This window comes from Harpegnathos saltator, unplaced genomic scaffold (assembly GCF_003227715.2).
Source record: "Harpegnathos saltator strain DR-91 unplaced genomic scaffold, Hsal_v8.6 scaffold41, whole genome shotgun sequence".
Taxonomy (NCBI): domain Eukaryota; kingdom Metazoa; phylum Arthropoda; class Insecta; order Hymenoptera; family Formicidae; genus Harpegnathos; species Harpegnathos saltator.
In genome coordinates this window covers 271,224-295,459 of record NW_020230217.1, presented here as the reverse complement: position 1 = coordinate 295,459, position 24,236 = coordinate 271,224, and the positions used below count along the sequence as shown (strand labels likewise).

Sequence of the window (24,236 nt, the reverse complement as noted above, 5' to 3'; positions counted from 1 at the left end):
ACGGATAGTATATCGAAAGGGAATATCGCATCAAAACGCAGATGGGTTATCTAGACGGCCATGTTCTCGAGATGGCTGCAATTATTGTGATAAGGTGGAAGCTAGAAAGGAATCCAGTGAGGAATGCTTAATAGCTCGAACAGTTTTGCAGGAAGATGTTCTGGAGGAGTGGCGTAAGGAACAATTTGAAGATTCAGTGGTCTCTGTATTTTTACGTGCTAAAGAAAAAGGAGAAATTCCACTTCGTGAGGACTTGACCAGTCTTGAATCTTCGGCCAGGGTTTATTTTTCCTACTGGGATGCTCTTTTGGTAAAGGATGGGTTCTTTATAAGAGGTGGGAATCTCCAAATACTAAACTCGTTATTGATCAGATTATAGTTCCTCGAAGTCAGGTGGAACAAATTTTGAGAGCTGCTCACGACACGCCTACAGGAGGTCATTTCGGGATCAATAAAACTCTGGATAAAATTCGTAAACATTTTTATTGGGCTTCGTGTAAGCAAGATGTGGAAAATTGGTGTCGTAGCTGTAAGATTTGTAATGCAAGAAAGGGTCCCTCTAGGAAGGATAAATCTCCGTTGCAAATTTACTATATCGGTGCTCCATTTGAAAGAATCCAGATGGACATTTTAGATCCACTTCCATATTCGTCTTCAGGGAATCGTTTTCTCCTGGTAATAGTGGACTGTTTTACGAAATGAGTCGAGGCTTTTCCGTTAAAAAATAGGGCTAAGACGGTGGCGGAAGTTTTTGTTTATGAAATAGTTTCTAGGCATGGCGTGCCATGTGAATTGCATACTGATCAGGGGAGAAATTTCGAATCGAAAGTTTTTCAGGAAATTATTCGTTTGTTGGGAATTAAGACTAGAACAACTGCCTTACACCCCCAGTCCAATGGTCAGGTTGAACGCCAGCATCAGATAATTTTGAATTATCTGTCAAAATTTGTGGCAGAAAATCAAAGGGACTGGGATAAATGGATTCCTTTGTGCATGTTAGCTTGTCGGTAGTCAAGGCATGAGGCTACAGGTTCTACTCCTGCGGAGTTGTATTTTGGTTGGGAACTTCGAGTTCCCATGGATTTATTGCGAGGAAATCCACCTGAGATTAGGGATAGTAACGTAAGGGAATTTTATATTTGGAAATTCAGAGAAAGTCTGGATGCGATCCATCGCAGTGCGAGAGAACACTTGAATCTAAAATCTTTGCGAGTAACGGATCGCTATGATCAGAAAGCTAAGCGGATTAATTTCAAAATAGGACAAAAAGTTTGGTTATTTAATCCTCAAAGAAGGAAGGGAAATTACAGAATAATTGGGAGGGGCCCTATGAGATTGTCAGGCAGCTTAGTGAGGTAGTTTTTGGAATTCGCAAATCGGCTAGGCATAGGCAAAAGGTTGTTCATTCAGATAGAATAGCTCCATTTTTGGAAAGATAAACTCTTAATTCTATTTTTTTTCTTGCCGGGATGAAGTCTTGGATGCTTCTGAAGTTTTGGTATGGTGTTGACATTCGAAGAGGAAAATGGGATTGGAAATTAAGCTGAAAATTCCCAGTTTACTGGAATATGCTTGTTAGTCGTTCAATGGAAGAAGATCGTCTCGCTCGCGGTTTTTTTGGGCCCCGTGGTTTTTCCGCGGGACTGAGGGCAAATGCCGAGATGGGGACAAAAAGAAATCCTTTAAGGATGTTAGGGACCACGGGGAAGTTATACTCCTCTCCTTTTTGTCCGAAGTTTTGTCCGACTTCGTCAATATTGGAAGGACGAAAGAAGAGACTCGGATGGCGTTCAAGAAGGGCTAACAGTTCTTAGGCTTTGAAGGAAACCGGAACAAGAAGACTGGCCCAAAAGATCCTGGAGACTGATCATCTCCTAGAGGACGGGGATAGAGATGATGTTCTGAAGGAAGTTCAATCAAGATCCTCAGAATCCTTGATTGAGATCAGGAATTCATGGAGTCCGGTAACCTGTAGCAGCAGTTCAGGGTAGGACAAGAGTCATGAAGATCTCTGGAGTCAAGGAAGAGGATGACATTGCCTAAGAGAATTGTCGGGATGACAATTTGAAGAGACGGGGGCAGTGTCACGCTCCCGTATATATTCCCGTCTTACCAAACGTGGAATGTGTCGGCGCTCATCTTAGCAACTGTTGTTACGGTTGTTGTAGTTGTGGACAGCAAGGGTATCTTTCTGTGGAGCGATCGAGCGGTCCGGTCGAATTACGTTAAGAGTTTTCTCTGAATAATTGTTCTCGTTCATAAACCTTGTACCTATTGATATGAACAAAGCTTTGTTTATATTAAAGAGTTCTTGTTATTTGTTCACGGGAGTGTTGCTTACTATTTACGCGGGTGATCGTGAGTGAGAGGAAAACGACGCTTGGGCGTAACAACATATACAGGGTGTCCCATTTTAATCCGGCCGGCTGAATAAAATTCCAGGACGATATTTTCCAGAAAAAAATGTCAGACAAATGTTGTTCAGTTCTAAGGGGGACATTCGATGCCATCAACAATTTTGACCTCGGGTGAAGGGTTCAGGGTCATTCAAGGTCAACTTTTTTTCTTAAATGGGAACTCCTATTTTTCACATCGGTAATCGATTCTACGTAAAAAAAAATGAAATTTTTGTCTGAAGCATTTTTTTTATAATGCAAACTAATTTCACTTATTCAGCCTCCAAAATTGAAATTTTCAAACTTTCTGAATTTTTTACTCGAGAATGGTGGGGTTTGGGGGGAAATTGCAGAAGACAAAAAGTTCTTGGAATGCTGCAAGGAATTCACTCGAATTTTCGCATAGCTGATCGTGCACTTTTTTCCGCCAATGTTTGGAAAAAATCTTTTATCTCATCATGTCTAGTACCCTCGGCATTAGCATCACCCGATGTGCACCACATGGAGGTCGTCGATGGGATTTTGCACATCATTAGCCCTGAAAAGGGCCGATTGATTGATTATTGAACTCGATCTATGACAACAAGACTCTATCGACAGAGATATCCTGATGATCATGCCCCAAGTAGAAGCACTATTCAAGAACTGACACTCCGAGCTGAACGCAGGTTCTTGAGCCGAAGCAGGCGAAAAACTGGACCAAGGGAGCATATTTTGTTGGGCGTTAGGGCTGTTGTTGGAATGGATCCACACCTTTCAACACGCATTATTGAACAAAGGTATGGTGTTCCAAAATCCACAGCCAATCGAGTTTTGAGATATTCCAAATTCCATCCGTACCATACCCATTTGACTCAAAGTTTGGAAGATGGCGATTATCCACGACGTTTGGAATTTTGTCGATGGGCACATAACCAGATGCGTCGTGACCCTTTTTACTTCGATAGAGTTCTCTTCTCAGATGAGGCAAAATTTGATAACATGGGAGGCGTTAATCTGCATAACGCTCATTATTACGTCCAAGAAAATTCGAATTGGCGAGGAGATTATCGCACACAAAGGCGTAGGAGCGTGAATGTCTGGGCGGTTATAATTGGAGACCATCTGGTGGGGTCAATCTTTTACGAGCAAAATTTGAATGGACAATTGTATTTGGAAATTTTGGAGAATGAGATACCGCCATTGCTATAAAATATCCCTCTAGATCTGCGACAGGTTATGGGGTTTCAACAAGATGGAGCTCTGCCACATCGTGTTCTACCTGTCAGGAGGTACCTCAATGGTAGATATCCGAATCGATGGATTGGTATCGGCAGTCCGGTTCATGAATGGCCGCCTAGGTCTCCGGATCTCACACCTCTCGATTATTTCCTCTGGGGAGCAGTAAAGGCAAAAGTTTACGCCCAAGCACCGACAACATGAGAAAACATACAACAAAGGATCCGAGCAGCATTTCAATCCATTACGGTACCAGACATTGAGGGACGTTCAAGCCAGTTTTCGCCAGAGGGTGCAAATGTGCACTGCACAGAATGGGCACCAGATTGAGCACTTGATGTCATAGATCGAGTTCAATAATCAATCAATCGGCCGTTTTCAGGGCCAATGATGTGCAAAATCCCATCGGCGACCTCCACATGGTGCACATCGGGTGATGCTAATGCCGAGGGTACTGGACATGATGAGATAAAAGATTTTTTCCAAACATTGGCGGAAAAAAGTGCACGATCAACTATGCGAAAATTCGAGTGAATTCTTTGCAGCATTCCAAGAACTTTTTGTCTTCTGCAATTTCCCCCCAAACCCCACCATTCTCGAGCAAAAAATTCAGAAAGTTTGAAAATTTCAATTTTGGAGGCTGAATAAGTGAAATTAGTTTGCGTTATAAAAAAAATACTTCAGACAAAAGTTTCATTTTTTTTACGTAGAATCGATTACCGATGTGAAAAATAGGAGTTCCCATTTAAGAAAAAAAGTTGACCTTGAATAACCCTGAACCCTTCACCTGAGGTCAAAATTGTTGATGGCATCGAATGTCCCCCTTAGAACTGAACAACATTTGTCTGACATTTTTTTCTGGAAAATATCCTCGAATTTTATTCAGCCGGCCGGATTAAAATGGGACACCCTATATATATATATATGTGTGTGTGTGTGCGTGTGTGTGTAAGTGTGAGTGTGTGAGTGTGTACGTAAATTACAATACAAATGAAATATTGAAAACGCGTACTTTGCATTGAATATCAGAGTATGTTACATTAACGTGTGCAACTGAATTTTGAGTTCAACTACATAACAAATACGCGACTTCTTTGTTGCTGATTATGCATGTACAATTTTCTATTCCATACGTAATGACATGAAAATATAAATATATATAGGAAGATATGAGCAAACGAAGGACAGTTAGTCATTCAATGTTAACGACGTTGTTGCTGCGTTACATATTTCGTGCTGTATTACCTACTTGAACTTAGTCGATTGCATCATAAAAGAACATTTAACTAAGTTTGCTATTTTATTGGAGACTTTAATTGCTTTCAAACTCGTAGCTTTATACTCACGAACATATTTCGATTGAACATCACGCGGTAGTGTAGACAGTTCAGTGAGAATAGATTCGATCGACATGGTGTACGCAATCGGCTTATCACTGATAGTCGGGGCCTGCAGCCTTTATTACTTCTTCTTCAAGAACTTGTACCTGTTCAAGAGTTGTAGCATACCGTATTTGAGACCTTGGCCACTGGTGGGCAACATGGGACAGGTGATCTTCGGCAGAACCTCGATAAGTGAATTCGTGAAAATGATGTATGACAAGTATCCTGGAGCCAAATATATCGGTATATATGACTTCCACAAGCCGGTGATAATGTTACGCGATCCTGAGCTCATTAAGTCAATTGCAATCAAGCACTTTGACATATTCTCAGATCGCCGCGGCAGCATCCAATATGACCAGGATCCGTTCATGTCCCAGAATTTATTTCATCTTCGTGGTGACAAGTGGCGAAAAATGCGGTCAATACTGTCTCCGTCTTTCACATCTAGCAAGATGAAAACCATGTTCAAGCTAATATCCGACTACGCTGTCGACTTCACGAATTTCCTGGTGCAACTGCCGCCAGAGAAGAGGGTGATGGAGGCGAAGAACGTCTTTAAGTGCTACACCACCGATGTAATTGCCACTTGCGCGTATGGCATCAGTATTAACTCCATGCAGAATCCTAAAAATCCTTTCTACATGACCGCAAATGATAAAACTGTTGTGAAAATCTTCAACATCCTGAATGTTACCATAAATAGATACTTGCCGTGGCTAACGCGGATACTCAAACTGAAATTCCTTGATGAGAAAGTAGAAAAATTTTTTCAGGACTTGGTTGAAAGCTCCATTAGGAACAGAATTCAAAACAATATAGTTCGGCCGGATATGTTGCAACTGTTGATGGAAAGTAGAGATCGGGAAGATAATAGCATAAATTTAACGATAGAGGATATAGCCAGCCACGCTTTCAGTTTCTTCTTCGCTGGATTCGAAAGTAGCTCAACATTAATGTGTTTTGCCACGCACGAGATTGCAGGGAATAAGAACATACAGAGAAAACTGCAAAACGAGATTGATCAGGTGCTGGAAGACACTAATGGCCAGGTTTCGTATGAAGCGATCAACGACATGGAGTATCTGGATGTTGTACTGAAGGAAAGTCAAAGAATGTACCCACTCACAGCTCTGATTGATAGAGAATGTTTGGCAGAATTCGAGCTGCCGCCGACATTAATAGGCGCGAAACCCTTCACAGTGAAAAAAGGTCAAGGCATTTTGTTTCCGATATATGGACTTCATTATGATCCCGAATATTTCGAGAAACCGGAGAAATTCAATCCCGACCGGTTCCTTGGCGAACAAAAGAAACATATCCTCAATAACGGGGTTTACCTGCCGTTCGGGTTGGGCCCTAAGAAGTGCATTGGTTATCGATTTGCCCTGATGGAGATAAAGTTGTTATTATTTCACCTACTGGCACGATGTGACCTTTTGCCTTGTGAGAAAACTCAGATTCCGCTGAAGTTTGCCAGGCACAATATTTTTCTAAATACTGAAGGTAAATTGTGGCTGAAGGTGAAGCCACGAGAGAACCCACATCACACCATCGTCGTCAACGCCGCAAATTATACGCAAGATCTAGAGGAGCATTTTCCTGGCCTTGAAGATTCATGTGTAAATGATTCGATGAATATTGACAATAAATCAGAAACGAAATCCATGTGAATAAAATTCTCTCTACATGTGAATAAAATTGATAATAAAAAAACCAAAAAGTTATGAAGTCAATAATAAATAAAGAAGTTCACTTATAATCGCTAATCCTCGAAATCTCAAGGGAAAGACTGAAAAGTGGAAATGTGCGTTTGGAATGTGGTTTGCTGCAATAGATAGTCCTTCAGCTCTATGTAGATAGTCCTTCAGGTATATGTAGAATCATAAACATTAGTTTCAGATACTTCTTATTCTTTTAAAAAAGAAAAGAAACGTGGAAACGTTGATGTACGTATCATCGGATTGAATAATATGGCTTGGCAACGCGATAGATTTCAAGGAAAGGAAGACAAAAGGAACATGAGGGACTATCTATTGCAATAAATCGTATTCAAAAAGCGCATTTGTAGTCGCAATTTTCGTCTTCTCCTGTCAGTGATATTAGAAAATTATTTCAAAATCAAGGTATCAAACTATTTTAAATATATTTTAAATATAGCTGTGCAGAATTTATCAATTTTGCACGTTATTGCACTTTCAAATAACGGAACACGTACCAAAGAAAGATAGAACGCTGTCTAATGCGTAATGAAATACAATATAATGAATAAATAATAGTTCTGCAGTTACAAATGTATTGTCTCTTAATTATTACTTATCTTCTTATATGTATGCTAATTCCAAATAGATTTACATCCGACACGTCATTTGTTACAATTTGCATATCTCGCAGCATATCTCGCGTCGGAAACATATATTTCTTACAAAAACACAATTATTATTTATCGTCAAGGAAGCAGCAAAGAAAACAAAAGGCATAAGTGCAAAGCTGATGTCACCTTCCATTACAACTATCAATTGAAAGTTATCATCGTGCTTTGCGTTTGATAAAAGTTATGATCACATCCCGATCATTGGGTCAAGTTTGCGTATTGTACTGTATTAACTGAATTTTAACGTTCATTTGTATCAAATACATACTTTTCCTGACACAAAAGATATATCTGTTAGATTAAATTAATATCACTAACACAAGTGATTAATAAATTAATGATAATGATAATTAAATTAATATTACTAACACAAGTGATAATATAGGATTCTTGCTCTACAATCGATAATATACAGTCTGTAAAGTAAGAGCGTGTACGGCATAAGTGGCAGTTGGCTTCAATAAAAAATATCGTCCTAGTTTTTTTCAGCCGTATTGTGAGGCAAATCTCAAGCACGAGCTTCGAGGAAAAAGAGTGTGCACTTTGAAGCAGCTGACACGAAAAATTCGTCTCATTTGGAGGTCTTTACTGAACGAATACGCAGTCAACTTAGTGGAAAGTACTCGAAAGTGTATGCCTCGGAGGTGCCAGGCAATTATCAATGGTGGTGACTGGACGCATTATTAATTGTACAGCGTTTTTCTTCTCATGGAGTACAACAAATCCACGTACCTAAAAATCATTAAAAATAAATTTTTCTGCACATTAACCCGTACACGCTTTTACAGACTGTATGTATGATAAATGTTTGCCGAGTAATATGTAGATTCCGACGTACGACGTATATGATATTTTGTTAAAATAAAAAAAGCGATATGCACATAAAGTCGTTAAATGTTATCAAGACTTTGAATAAATAAAGGGATAATAAATCAAACGAATAAATTAAAAAATTATCAATTTCCCTCCGCAAACAATTTCTTTCCAAAGATTGTCTCACATCGATCAGATTTTATTTCATGTTTCCGTCTTCTTCTATAAGAGATTGTTCTCGTTGATTTCATCAATCTGCATAGCAGATTTCAGCACTACCACTTAGACGCGACTTAATATTTGCTACAATATATCCGATTATCTTCTCGTTGTGTAAGTACGTAACAACTCTTGTGAACTCGTACATATGAAGAAGCTTACGCAAAGCGGCAGCAGTCGGCCGTTGAGTACCAGCGGAAGACCATTGCAGTTGCCGATTCATTCCTTCGTTCAATTTCTCCGCTTAATCGGCAGTCGAAACTAACATTCACGATTAATTAAGTTTGCCGTACAAACATTGAATACTCTAATTCTGTTCACATTGACGACGTTGATAACTCACAAGAGAATGTCGCGAAAATGAGATGTGTATAGTTCAGTGAGAAAATCTGATCAACATATGGTGTACGTGATCGCTTTATCTCTGATAGCCTGAGTGCCTTAGGCCTCTATTACTTCCTCTTCAAGGACCTCGACTTCTTTGAGAAGCATGGCGTACCATACATGAAACCTCTGCCGTTAGTAGGTAACATGGGACAAATATTCATATGTCTGAAGTCGCTGGCCGGATTTGTGAAAGAGCTATACGATATGCATCCCGAAGCCAAATATATCGGTATGTATGAATTGACGAATCCGGTGGTGCTGTTGCGCGACCCCGAGCTCATCAGGTTCATGACAGTCAAGCACTTTGACATGTTCTCGGATCATCGTAGCTTCATCCAAGATGACCAAGATCTAATGTTCTCCAAAATCTTGTTTTCCCTTCGCGGCGATAGATGGCGTAAAGTGCGAAGCATGATGAGCCCAGCCTTCACCTCAAGCAAGATGAAATATATGTTTAAGCTCATATCGGATTGTGCATCGATTTCGCCAATTTCATGGCGCAATTGCCGGAGAAGCAGAAGGTGTTAGAAACGAAGGATTATTTTACGCGTTACACCAACGATGTGATCGCCACGTGCGCCTTCGGCGTCAGCGTCGACTCTATGCGAGACCCCAACAATCTCTTTTATCTATATGGAAAGGAGATGATGAAAGGTGTATTCGGTATCATTTCCTTCTTCAAGTTGTATATTTTCAAGTTTTTGCCCCGGGGTAGCGAAACTCTTGAAATTGAAATTCGTTCCCAAAAAGTTGGCAAAATTCTTTAGAGACCTCGTGGAGACCACCATTAAGATCAGGGAAGAGCAGGGACATATATACCCGATCGGATATGTTGCAGCTGATGATGGAAAGTAGGGGCAAGAAAGATAGGCAGGACCTGACAATCGATGACATGACCAACCAGGCTTTCATCTTCTTCTTGGGCGGCTTCGACGGGACTTCAACACTGATGTGTTTCGCCGCCCACGAGGTGGCTGTGAACGACGACGTACGTAAGAAATTGCAAAGTGAGATTGACCAAGTACTGGAGGAAACAAACGGCCAAATGTCGTATGAAGCGATCAACAATATGGAGTACCTGGATGCTGCAGTGAATGAAACTCTCAGGATGTATCCGCTCTACGTTATTTTGGACAGAGTGTGTAAAGAAGATTTCGAACTGCCGTCGACGTTAACAGGTGCCAAACCCTGTATCTTGAAGAAGGGACAATCCGTGTGGATACCAGTATATGGGCTTCATCATGACCCCAAATACTTCAAAGAGACGTTCAATCCCGACAGGTTTATCGACGAGCAGAAGAAACACATCTTCAATACTGAGATATTTCTGCCGTTCGGCTTAGGCCCCAGGATATGTATTGGCAACCGATTCGCTCTGTTGGAAACAAAGGTGTTATTTTTCCACCTGCTGGCACAGTGACCTCCTACGGTGTGAAAAGACGTCGATTTTATTGAAATTAACTAGGATTGGCTTTACTATGAAGGCTAAGGATGGTTTCTGGCTGAAACTAATACCGAGGAAGAAACCGCATCACACCGTCGCTGTTAATATTACGAAGAGCACATGAGACGCGTAGAGAAGCGTTCAATGGCCCGCTGAGTCATGAAAATTTATTATTCGTAACAAGTGCTAGAGACTTCGATATTTGAAATGAAATAATATTCGTATCGGATGAACAATGATACAAGTACAACAGATAAACAATAATAATAATAAAAAATGCAAAAAGAATTATACAGATATTTGAACGATTAGATTGTCAGGCATGGAGCAGTCGCTCTTTCTCCCTCTTTTTTTCTCTCAACTTCTACAATCTGTAAAGTAAAAGCGTGCACGGCATAAGTGGCAGTTTGCTTCAAATATCGTCCTAGTCCTAGTTTTTTGTGAGCCGATAGATGAAATTTTTGTCGTGAATGCTTTGTCACAAAAGATTCAGTTGGCATCGAACTCTAACCTGAGAAACACGTTAACCGCCATGAGTGCCGCACACGCATCGCGCTACGAGGCTGTGTTCCTTTGTTCCCACCCCAAAGGACCAAAAATATCATATGCAGTGGCTGCTAAATACATGGGAAAGTCAAAATCGTTCGTCGCTAAGTGGGTTTAGCAATATAAGAAGATCAAAAATGTCGATGACTTGCCAGAACGTGGCTCGATAGGCAAATTGACACCGAATATGGAAAAAAAAATTATGAATTTGTTCAAGCGGAACCCGACCTTAATGCTTAAAATTTATGAGAAGTGTCTGTTGCCGACTGCTGAACGATACTTCATAAAAAAAACGAGAACTGGATCTTACAGGAAGACAACGACCCAAAACACCGGAGCAAGCTTTGCATCGAGTGAAAAGAGCAGTCTGGCATCGTCACACTTGATTGGCCATCGCAGTCGCCAGATGCAAATCCCATTGAAAATGTGTGGGCATATCTCAAGCACAAGCTTCGATGAAAAAGAGTGTGCACTTTGAAGCAGCTGACACGACAAATTCGTCTTATTTGGAGGTCTTTACCGAACGAATACGCAGTCAACTTAGTGGAAAGTATACCTCGGAGATGCCAGGCAATTATCAATGCCGATGGTGACTGGATTCATTATTAATGGTATAGCATTTTTCTTCTCATGGAGTACAACAAATCCATGTACTTAAAAATCATTAAAAATAAATTTTTCTACACATTAACCCGTGCACGCTCTTACTTTATAGACTGTATTTAGGTAGCTTTATCTTCGAACATTAGCAAAAATGTTGTATTAATAAGAATTATAATTCCGGGATCAATATTGCGATCAATCTCCCGTGGTCTTGATTGAAATTGAATGGTCATAACATTTTATACGATATATAGTTATTATATAATATGCACAACAACTAAGACATGTGACAAAAAACTGAAATGATTCTTTTACTCGAATTAGAAGGCTATATATATATATATGATAAAAATAATATTCAATTTAAGAACGATAAAATAAAAAAGCCTATCGCTTTACAGAAAGTAACATTGATATTGTAATATTCTTTTAATTAAAATAAATAAAATGAAAATAAAATAAATACAGTACACTACAAAAGAGTGAATAATTCTGTTTCAAATAAAAATAAGATATACACATATTGAAAATTCATCAAATGTCTCCGATCTGAATTAAAAATAAATCAAAGCAATTTGTACAGAATTATACATTTCTTCCTGAACCTAAACCCTTGCTATTGGAGTTTTACATGAACAGATAATTGTTGATTACCTTATACCTTGTTTTTTTAATTTTATTTTTCACGAAGGGTTATTATGTGGTTGATTATTATTCACTGAATATTTACATAAGAAATCGAGTGAATGAGGCAATGATATTGCAAAAACTGAGTAGACAATTGCGCCTACAAGTTTCACCAATTCATGCAACTCATCTTTGTGTCAACTGCATTAGAAATATTCCATTCAATATTCGACGCCATGTATTTCAAAATACTAGTAGCACCACAATTATGAAAGTAATGAGTTGATAAGTCGCATATAAGAAAAATATTGCGTCGAGCTCTAGCAGTCACACGTTGAATGCGAGCAGCACTCAAATAACGCGCTCGATTCTCTCTTCACGATTAATCGCGAAGTGTATATGAAACGACATTTAGAATTATGTAAATTCTTATCGTAAATACAGGAGCAATTCTAAATTCGTTCGTCGTCGAGAGTTTCGCGCGCATTGAGATACTGACAGAACGTCGCTCAGTGCTACAATATCCAATTTGGTGAGAAAAGTTCCTTTAATATAGTGTACATAATCGTCCCGTCGGCAATAGCTTTGGTCTCCTATTATTTCCTCTTCAAGAATTTAAACCAGTTCAAGAAGCACAGTATACTACATCTACGGCCTATGATCGTCAATCATGTTTAAGCGGTCTATTGCGGAGCTTATGAAGCAAATATATGATGTAAGCAATGAACCCAAATATATTACGTGTACATCACTATATCAGTAATCATACTACGTGACCTTGAATTCAACATGTATCCGGATCATTACCGATTATGGGGAAGCAGAAGCTATTGTTTGGCAAAACTCTTTTTTCCTTCCGCAGCGACAAATAGCGGGAAGCGCGGACTGTGCTTGATCTTTACATCCAGCAGAATGAAAAATATGTTGAAATTGATGTCGGACTACATCACCTATTTCGATAAATTCGTCGTTACCGGAGAAGCAGAGGGTGATGAAGACAAGAGACATCTTTACTTGCTACACCAACAATATGATCGGTATCTGTGTCGGTTTCCGTGTCAGCGTTAAATCCATGCATACCCTGGAAATCCTCTTCCATGTATATGACAAAAAGACAACGACTTTCAGCACCGTCAGCTTATTGAAAATAAGTATGTTTCCGCGATGCTTCGTTGGCTGACGCGACTGTCTCGACTAGGATTTTTCCTCAAATAAATGACCAAATTTTTTTAAGATCTTGTGGAGATCATTATACGATAACGATATGTAAACGGAGTATAATTTGGCTACATATATATGTCGAAAAGTTCAAGATCAAACACTAAGCAGGGTTAAATTAATGAACTCAATTAAAAAACTCTAAACTATGAACTTTTTTCCCAAATCGGTCTCTTAACTACCGGAGTGTCTTGTGGACATAATTAATTTTGTATTTTATTTTTGCGTTTTTATGTAAAAGTCTTTCCTAATCAATTCTTAGAATTCACTAAACTGTGTGTGTATTACAAAGTAGATAAGATAGAGAAAATGCATACCCTGCATAGGAAAATAGCACAATGTGTTACATTAACATGTCCAATTGACTTTTGAGTGAACAGCATAAAAATACGCGACATAATCTTTGTTGCTTCGTTGTATGTGTACATATAATTTTCTATCCCATGAACAATGGCATGAAAATATACAGTGTCCCACTTCAAATGAGCCAGTCAGGAATCTCGAAAAATATGGAAGGTCAGATTGATCTCAAGAATATATTGTTAATAGCGTCCTGAGTTTTGTTAACTTAATGATTTCGAAATTTCCAAAGGTCGATAAATTAACAAAAGTTAGGACACTATTGTAGCAATATATTCTTGAGACTAAATATACACGTTATGTATGTGTGTGTGTGTGTGTGCATATACGAATTATACAAATTTTCCATTGTCGATTATACTGGACTCCCTCTTTCTTTCTTTCTCCCTTTGGGGCTTTGGGACTTTTAATCTCACCATCAAGATAGCTTTACCGTTGGAAAATAGCAAAGTTTATAAGTCAATAAGAATCATAATTTCACATCTCAGAATAAAACACACAGACGTGCGTACACATTACGGTTTTTCGTACATTGGATAATTATAAACTTTCATACTACGATGTAAATACGATTGCAGAATATGCATAATAATTAAGAGATATGATAAGGCAGATATAAACCTGTAACGATTCTTTTATTCGAGTCAAAGGTTTATTTTATTCAAAATATATTATCATTGATTACGTTACATTATATCTTATCTTTTTCTCTTAGTTTTCATAGGAAATTAGCTTCTAGTCGATTATTACGATTCACAGAACGTGTGTGTAAGTTATCGACAGAACAAGACAATGATAATATACAAATTGAATAGAAAACTGCAGCTATAAGCCTCATCAACTTATGCAATTCATTTCTGCGTCAACTGTATTGGAAATATTCCATTCAATATTTACTACTAAATATCTCAAAGTAGCGTCAAATACGTAAATGATGACTCAATAAGTGCGTGAGTCATATATAGGAGCAACATTGCGCCAGGCATTAGCAATTGTACGTTGAGTGTTAACAACATTCAAATAGCTCGCTCCATTCTCCTCTCACGCTTAATCACATGAAACGATATTCAGAATGACATAAATTTTTCTTGCAAACACTGAAGCGATTCTAAATCCGTTTCAGCGCTGTAGTAACCAGTTTAGTAAAAAAAAAATTTCTTCAACATGATGTACATGATCGTCCCGTCAGCAATAGTCGGAGTCTTGAGCTTCTGATACTTTTTTATTAAGGACTTGATTCAGTTCAAGAAGCATAATATATCACATCTACTGCCTCTGCCGTTGATAGGTAAACATGAAGTTGTCAATCGTATGGCGAGGTTTATGAAGTAAATTTATGATGCAAATAACGAATCCAAATATACATGATATAATTATGCCAGTAATAATACTATGTGACCTAGAGTTCGAGATACCATATATCCGAATCATTGCAGATTCTTTCGTGGGAATCAGAAGCCGTTGTTTGGCAAAATTCTCTTTCCCTCTGTGGCAAAAGATAACGAGAGGGGCGGACCATGCTAAGCTTGACTTTTACGTCCTGCAAGATGAAAAATATGTTCAGACTAATATCGGATTACGCCACCGATTTCGACAAATTTATTGTTACCCGAGAAGCAGAAGATGATAAAGGCGAGGAACTTTACACCAACAACGTGATCACGTCACACCTGCGCCTTTGGCATCATCATCGACTCTATGTATGACCCGAAAAACTTCTATATACGAATATACGGCAAAAGAGGTGACAACTTCCGGCAGCATATTGTAAATGTTATCTTTTCACGACCATGCTTGCCATGGCTGGTACGACTGTTCCAATTATGGTTCTTTCGCAAGAAGATGGCGAAATTTTTTCAGAATCTTGAGATCACCATGCGATAACGAAACATGCAAACGGCATATAATTTGGCATATAATTTGACATACGTCGAAAAATTCTTCAGGATCAAGCACCGAGATAAGCCTAAATTAGAAAACTAAATAGAAATAAAAAAATACAGAATTATTTCAACGCTTATATGAAACCAGTCTTTTCACTACCTCTCCCTCATTCCGGAGACTCTTTCTAGCACATTAGACTTCGTACCTTGTTTTTGCATTTTTATGAATAAAGAATGTTTACCAACCGGTTCTTAGAATTCATTGAACTGTGTATGTGTGTGTGTGTGTGTATGTTACAAAGCAAATAAGATAGCAAAAACATATTTACATATATGCTATGCAAAAGTATATTTTGCATAGCTGAATAACGCAATATGTTATATTAACATATGCAACTGGATTGTGAGTAAATAATCTAAAAAGTATACTAGATAACTTTCGTTACTGATTGCATACGTATAACTTCCTACTTCATAAGCAATGACATGGAAGTACACACACATTTATATATATATATATATATACAGCAAGATATATGCAAATTAATAGCAGTTGACCATTCATTGTCGACGAGGTAGTTGCTGCGTCTCCATGCTGTATTATTTGCTTGCGTTTAATCGATTACACCATAAAAGAACATTTAACTAAGTTTACCATTTTAATAGAAACTTTACTTGCTTCCATATTCGCAGCTTTATACTCGCGAACATATTCTGATTGAGCATCACGCTGTATTGTATCCAGTTCAGTGAGAACACATCCGATCGACATGGTGTACGCAATCGGCTTGTCATTGATAATCGGGGCCTTCGGCCTTCATTACTTCTTCTTCAAGAACTTGTATCTGTTCAAGAATTATAACATACCGTATTTGAAACCTTGGCCATTAGTGGGCAATATGGGACAGGTAGTCTTCGGTAAGAAATCGGTAGGCGAATCTTCAAAAATAATGTATGACAAGTATCCTGGAGCCAAGTATGTCGGTATATACGATTTCCTCAAGCCGGTGATAATGATACGTGACCCTGAGCTCATTAAGTCCATCGCAATCAAACATTTTGACATGTTCACGGATCATCGCGACTTCATCCAATATGACCAAGATCCGCTCGCATCCCAGGGCTTGTTCTTTCTTCGTGGCGACAAATGGCGGAAGATGCGAGCAATATTATCTCCGTCCTACACATCTAAGAAGATGAGAACCATGTTCAAGCTAATATCCGACTACGCTGTCGATTTCACCGACTTTTTGGTGCAATTGCCACCGGAGAAGAGGGTGTTGGAAACGAAAGACATCTTTACACGTTACACCATCGACGTGATCGCCACTTGCGCTTACGGCATCAGTATCAATTCCATGCGAGATCCAAAGAATCTTTTTTACATGTCCGCAAAAGATGTAGTTATTTCAGAGATTATCAACGTTCTTAAGTTCGCTGTAACAGAAAGTTTACCGTGGTTGGCACGGGTAATCAAATTGAGGATCATCAGTGAGAAAATTACGAATTTCTTCCGGGACCTCATAGAGACCACCGTCAGGACCAGAATCCAGAAGGATATAGTTCGGTCGGACATGCTGCAACTGATGATGGAAACTAGAGATGGTAACAAGGAATTAACGATTGATGATATTGCCAGCCAAGCATTCACTTTCTTCTTCGCCGACAACCAGACTACCTCGAACTTGATGTGTTTCGCCGCACACGAGATCGCTGAAAATGAGAAGGTGCAGAAGAGATTGCAAAATGAGATTGACCAAATGTTGGAGGACACAAATGGCCAAGTATCGTACGAAGCGATTAACAATATGGAGTACTTGGGTGCTGTACTGAACGAAGCTCTCAGGAAGTACCCTATCGCCCCTTTATTGGACAGAAAGTGTTTGTTAGAGTTCGAGTTGCCGCCAACATTAACAGACGCGAAGCCCTTCACCTTGAAGAAAGGAGAATCCGTGTTAGTTTCGGTATTCGGGCTTCATTATGATCCCAAATACTTTGAAGAACCGGAAAAATTCAATCCCGACCGGTTCGTTGGCGAGCAGAAGAAACATATTGACAAAATAGGAGCTTTCTTGCCGTTTGGTTTAGGCCCCAGGAAGTGCATTGGTTATCAATTTGCCTTGATGGAGTTGAAGATATTATTATTCCATTTACTGGCACGGTGTGACCTTCTGCCTTGCAAGAAGACTCAGCTTCCGCTAAAATTTGCCAAGCACTCTTTCTTTCTGAAGACTGAAGGTGAGTTGTGGCTGAAAGTGGAACCGCGGGAGAACCCACATCACACCATCGTCACGAAAGTCGCAAACTGTACGCAAGATCTATAGGAATTGTTTTTTATTTACGAATTCTGGGGATTTAAATGTAAATGATGCGGGCAATATTATTAATGAATGTGAAATGATATTCACATGTAAATAAAAATAATAATATATAATAACAGTGTACTTATGCAATCAATGTAGTTTTAAGAATTTACTTAATATATATTAAATAACATATATATTTTATATATTAAGTAATTTTAAAGTATACATCTTAAGGTATATATTATACATATATTAAGTATTGAAGTATATAATTTACTTAATATATATTAAGTAAGGTATATATTAAGAATGATTAAAATATAAAAAAATAATAGTAAAGAAAAAAGATTTCTTTATAATTCTCGGATAGAATTGACGGCGAATTCTCGGGTAAAATGATATTAGAAAATTGCTTCATCGTCAAAGCCACAACTTACACATAGCTGCGTCGATAGCACTAATTTTGAAGTTTACATTAAGAATGCTGTTAAGACGAAACATATAAATTCCTAAAGAAGAATGAAGCATGCACATTTATCCGTTAATTGGTGTAAGAAATGTAATATACAATCCGGAATAACATATAATCCAGCGATTGTAATCGGCGTCTATAATTGTATTGCCTCGTTTTCATTTTTCCATATATACAGAGTGTATTAGAGCGACCGTTTCAGGCGTTTTTTTTCGAAAAATATACATTTTTGAAAAAAATGTTTCATACAAAGTTACTAGGGTTTTATAAGGCGCATTACATGACAATATTATTGTGACCTTGAATAGCGTTGTCAAAGTCACGTGGAGGTCAAATTTAATTTTTAAATGGAATTCCTTATTTTTCACTACATGTTCTTGTAGCATATCTTGAGAGCTTTGCAAAATACTATAATGAACTATTTTTCCATTAAGTACTTTGCGAGTTACGAGGCCTGAAAGTTGCTCCGACCAATTTTTTTCGCAACAGAATGGCGAAATTTTTTCAGAATATTGTGGAGATTATCATACGATAACGATATGCGCGCAAACAAAATATAATTTGGCGACACACACATCAAAAGTCTTTAAAGATCAAGCACCGAAACAGAGTTAAGGATGCGCACACAATTAATCGGAAGACGTTGTACGTCATATGTATGTCATATGTACCAATCATAACCTCACAACTGACAATTGTAGACCCACCCTTAGGGTGCTCACACTATGGCCAGGTCTACAATAGGTGTTGTAAGCTGTAAACCATAAGAACTGACCAATTATAGCCGACTTTTGTAATAATCGACTGTGATTCGCCAATTCTTACGACTTACAACTTACGATACGTATTGTAGATCAGGACTTCATGTAGGCGCACTTTAAAAATAAACTCAGTGGGATTAAAAGAGTTAGAACTATCAACATTTCCCCCAAACTGGTCATTTCGCAACTAGAGTCTGTTGCGCATACATTCCCATTTTATTTTTGAGTTTTTATGCTAACGTGTTTCGTGTTTTTATTTCAATATATTTCGCAAACAGTTCTTAGAATTTACTGAACTATGTTAGGAAGAAAATAAGATAGTGAAAATGCAAACTCTCCAAAGACTACAGCGTATTATATTAACATATGTAATTATTTTTGAGATAAGAACATAAAAGTGACATAAATTTCATTGCATACTGTAGTTTCCTTCTACATAAACAATGATGCGAACATACCTACATGATAAAGTATGCACAGGGAAATAATAGTTGGCCATTTACTGTCAACGACGTTGTTCGTTTTACATTCGTCCTCTGCACGCGCCTTGCTCGCGATAGCCGGAGTTTTAGCCACTTATTACTTCTTCTTCAAGAACCCAAACGAGTTCAAGAATCATGGAATACCATACGTGCGACCTTTGCCATTGGTGAGCAACATGGGACAACTAATCTCTGGCCAGAAAACAGCACCCGAATTTTTCAAATTGATATACGGTGAGTATTTCGAGGCCAAATATGTTGGTATGTATAACTTCTTCATGCCAGTGATAATGCTGCGCGATCCCCAGCTTATCAAATCTGTCGCGATCATACAATTTGACATGTTCACGGATCATCGCGTCTACGGACAGAATGGCCGACGATCCGCGCGTAACTCGCATTTTGTTCTTTCTTCGTGGCGACAAGTGGCGGCAGATGAGGTCTATAGCATCTCCGGCCTTCACGTCTAGCAAGATGAAATACATGTCCAAGTTAATATTCAATTACGCTGTCGACTTCATCAATTTTCTAGTGCAATTGCCACTGGAGAAGAGGGTGATGGAGATGAAAGACATTTTCACGCGCTATAACACCGATGTGATCGCGACTTGCGCCTACGGCATCAGTATTGATTCTATGCGGAACCCAGAGAATCTTCTCTGACTGTAAAAAACTCAACTATTTTGTAGGTTTTCAGTATCTTCAACAATGCCATATATCAATCAAAGATGTTATGGCTGGCAGGGTTACTCAAGCCAAAAGTCATCAGCGAGAAGATCGCAAATTTTCTCAGGGACGCTGTGGAGACCATCATCAGAATTAAGATCCAGAAGGGCATAATTCGATCGGACATGTTGCAACTGATGATGGAAAGCAAAGACAAGAAAGGCGATAACAAGGAACTAACAGTCGAGGATATGGCTGCCCTAACTTTCACTTTCTTCTCCGCTGGGTACGAAACAAGTTCGACGTTAATGTGTTTCGCCTCGCACTGGATCGGACGAAATGAGAAGGTGCAGAACAGATTGCAGGACGAGATTGATCGGGTGCTGGAAGATAGGGCCAACCGTCGTATGAAGCGATCGACAACATGGAATATCTGGATGCTGTACTAAACAAAGCTCTCAGGATGTATCCTTCCACTATGGTGATTGAGGGAAGGTGCGTGAAAGATTTCGAATTACCGCCGACGTTATCTGGTGCAAAGCCCTACGTCGTGAAAAAAGAAGATAATATGGATACCGATTTATGCACTCCAGCATGACATCAAGTATTTCAAGGAACCGGAGAAATTCAATTTCGACCGATTCGTTGGCGAGAAGAAATATATTGGCAAAATGGGGGTTTTTTTGTCGTTTATTTTAGGCCGCTCAGGATGTGTATTGGTTATCGATTTGCCCTGATGGAAATGAAATTATTATTGTTTCACCTACTAGCACGGTGTGATCTCCTGCCATGTGAGAAAAGTCAAATTCCCCTGAAGTTTACCAAGTACGAGATGAATATAATGCCTGTGGCTGGATTTTGGCTAGAAATGGAGCCACAGAAGAACTTGCATCACGCCGTTCATCATTAATATCGCAAACGGCATGTGAGATCGGTAAGAATTTTCGTTGGGTCGGGAACCTTAAGAATTCATATGTGAATAGTACGGGAAACAATATTTATGAATAATATTTACGAAATGATATTTACACATAGTAATTGTATATAAAAATTAATAACTATTATTAATGGTATGAATATTAAAAGTAAGAAATGTTTGATAATAAAGATAAGAATGTTTTCTTAACCGCCGAATTCAGTGATATCGAAGAATTGTTTCAATGCGACAAGCTATTACAAGCTATTACGTGTACAACTTTGCTTCCGCCGTTTTTTTTCCGAAATTCGTGGCTTTATTGTAAAAAACTGGTTATACATTTATGATTCAAAGTATTGTCCATCGCTGGCCACTACTTTCTCCCATTTTTCGGGCAGCGTACGAATCCCGCGTTGAAAAAACTGGTCATCTTTTGCAGCGATCCACGAATCGATCCAATTTCTTACTTCTTTATAAGACCAGAAGTGCTGGTCAACCAGGCCGTGTGCCATTGATCGAAACAAGTGATAGTCAGAGGGAGCAACGTCTGGAGAATACGGCGGGTGGGGTAGGACTTCCCATTTCAACGTTTCCAAGTATATCTTGACCACTTTCGCAACATGGGGTTGAGCATTATCATGCTGCAAAATCACTTTATCGTGTCTCTCGTTGTATTGCGGCCGTTTGTCTTTCAATGTTCGGCTTAAACGCATTAATTGAGTTCAATAACGATCGCCTGCGATTGTTTCAGTCGGTTTTAACAGCTCATAATACACTACGCCGAGCTGGTCCCACCACATACAGAGCATGACCTTGGCCGTGAGTATTCGGTTTGGCCGTCGACGTGGAAGCATGGCCGGGATATGCCCATGATTTTCTGCGCTTGAGGTTATTGTAATGAATCCATTTTTCGTCCGCAGTCACAATGCGATGCAGAAATCCCTTCCGTCTTTGCCATTCAAGCAACTGATCACAAGCAAACAAACGCCGTTCAACATCTGTCAGTTTCAACTCGTACGGCACCCAATTTCCTCGCTTCTGAATCATTCGCATGTCTTTGAGGCGTTTTGAAATTACTTGTTGAGTCACTCCCAATGATCGTGCCAATTCTTCTTGACTTTGACACGAGTCTTCATTAAGTAATGCCTCTAATTCTGCATCTTCGAAAACCTTCTCTCTTCCACCGCTATGCCGGTCTTCGACGTGAAAATCACCATTCTTGAAGCGTTTAAACCATTCACGACACGTTCTTTCATTAATAGCGGCCTCACCATAAGTATTTGAAAGCATTCTATGAGCCTCAGCCGCAGATTTCTTCATATTGAAGCAGAAAGTTAAAACCTCCCGCAAATGACGAGAATTTGGCTCGTAAACTGACATTTTCAATTGAGAATATTTTATGATGCAGACACAAATCGACTAATGTTTCTATGGGGTTATGTTGACAGATGTCCAAGTTTATTGCATGACGTCTATGATCTATTTATTTCGACCACTACTTATGTACCGCTAAAGCCATTTATAGGAAAACGGCGGAAGCAAAGTTGTACACCTAATACTTCATATATAGCTGTCCATTGTACCAATATTGATTATTATTAATGAAATGTCTGTTAAAGTCTGTTAAAGTAAACTAAATTGTAGAGGAGGACAATGTTTTTATCTATCAGCTTATAAGGAATATGTCACACTGTCCGGAATAATATACAGGATGTCCCATTTAACTTGAGACATCGAAATAACTCGAAAACAAAGAAGAAAAACAAAAATCGCTGAAACACATGTCGAACGAATTCCGAGGACGAGTAAAATGGCATGATTCCTTTTTCATTTGGTGGACATTCTTAAGGTGATTTTAAGATCAATTTTATTATTTCAAATAAAAACTTATATTTTTTTATGACGGAAGCATATTTTACGTAGAAAAAAACAATTAACTTTTGTCGGAAGAAATTTTTTATTTGATCATTATTTTCGAAGATATAACTTTCGTTGTGCAATATGGATATAAAACTTTCTGTTCCATAAATAATGACACTATATAGACAAAGTATGTGCAGAGCAATAATAGTTGGCTTTTCATTATCAACGAAGTTGCTGCTGCGCCCAAAATCTTTCTTTGCTAGTACCTAATCATACGTACGATAAAAGAACATATAACTTGTTATTTAAAACATTAAAGATCCTACATCGCACCGACAGCTTTATACTTGCGAATATCTTCCAATCAAACAGTACAAGGTGCTGTGTCCAATTCAGTGAGGATAGATTCGATCGACATGATATACACGATTATCTTTTCCACGATAATCGGGGCTTTAGTCTTTTATTACTTATTCTTCAAGAATCTGAACGAGTTCAAGAATCATGGCATACCATATGTGCGACTTTTGCCAATAGTGGGCAACATCGGACAGGCAGTCATCGATAAAAAATCGTTGGGCGAAATTTTGAAAATGCTGCATCTTGACGAGTATCCTGAAGTCAAGTACATCGTTATGTACGAATTTCACATGCCGGTGGTAATGCTACGTGACCCCGAGCTCATCGAGTCCATCGCGATCAATCACTTTAACATGTTCCCGAATCATCGCGTCTTACTCCAGTTTGACCAGGATCCGTTTATATCCCAGACCTTGTTCATTCTCCGTGAAACACCACTTGCGCCACGAGAAGTGGCGCAAGAGCCGGACAATTCTGAGTCCGGCCTTTACGTCTAGCAAAATGAAAAACGTGTTCAAACTAAAAACGCTATACCATTAATAATGAGTCCAGTCACCACCGGCATTGATAATTGCCTGGCATCTCCGAGGCTACTTTCCACTACAGTCTGTAAAGTAAGAGCGTGTACGGATTAATGTGTAGAAAAATTTATTTTTAATGATTTTTAAGTACATGGATTTATTGTACTCCATGAGAAGAAAAATGCTATACCATTAATAATGAGTTCAGTCGCTACCGGCATTGATAATTGCCTGGCATCTCCGAGGCATACACTTTCGAGGACTTTCCACTAAGTTGACTGCGTATTCGTTCGGTAAAGACCTCCAAATGAGACGAATTTGTCGTGTCAGCTGCTTCAAAGTGCACACTCTTTTTCCTCGAAGCTTGTGCTTGAGATATGCCCACACATTTTCAATGGGATTTGCATCTGGCGACTGCG

At 38.8% G+C, this 24,236-nt stretch overlaps 3 protein-coding genes and 1 pseudogene across 4 annotated transcripts; all 4 read left to right on the top strand.

The window, feature by feature from the left end:
- Positions 1 to 4,814: 4,814 nt before the first annotated feature.
- LOC105187571 (cytochrome P450 9e2) lies at positions 4,815 to 8,098 on the top strand. 2 transcript variants are annotated; one of them, XM_011148464.3, is made up of 2 exons: positions 4,815 to 5,239; positions 5,330 to 8,098. In XM_011148464.3, the coding sequence occupies exons 1-2, from the start codon at positions 5,026 to 5,028 to the stop codon at positions 6,667 to 6,669; spliced, it is 1,554 nt and encodes a 517-aa protein (XP_011146766.2). In that variant the 5' UTR covers positions 4,815 to 5,025; the 3' UTR covers positions 6,670 to 8,098. The 2 variants fall into 2 exon arrangements, with proteins under 2 accessions (XP_011146766.2, XP_025157114.1); XM_025301329.1 differs by having other exon boundaries at positions 4,815 to 8,098.
- Positions 8,099 to 8,589: 491 nt separating this feature from the next.
- Positions 8,590 to 10,679, top strand: LOC105187573 (cytochrome P450 9e2-like; annotated as a pseudogene).
- A 5,351-nt stretch (positions 10,680 to 16,030) lies between these two features.
- Positions 16,031 to 17,888, top strand: LOC105188904 (cytochrome P450 9e2). Its single transcript, XM_011150606.3, has one exon. It carries the CDS (start codon positions 16,241 to 16,243, stop codon positions 17,792 to 17,794), a length of 1,554 nt encoding a protein of 517 aa, XP_011148908.2. The 5' UTR covers positions 16,031 to 16,240; the 3' UTR covers positions 17,795 to 17,888.
- A 1,606-nt stretch (positions 17,889 to 19,494) lies between these two features.
- On the top strand, positions 19,495 to 21,163 carry LOC105187572 (cytochrome P450 9e2). The gene is given in 3 exon segments (XM_011148465.3): positions 19,495 to 19,725; positions 20,181 to 20,550; positions 20,553 to 21,163. Coding segments are annotated over 2 exon segments (534 nt in total). The 5' UTR covers positions 19,495 to 19,725; positions 20,181 to 20,219; the 3' UTR covers positions 20,756 to 21,163.
- The last annotated feature ends 3,073 nt before the right edge of the window (positions 21,164 to 24,236 follow it).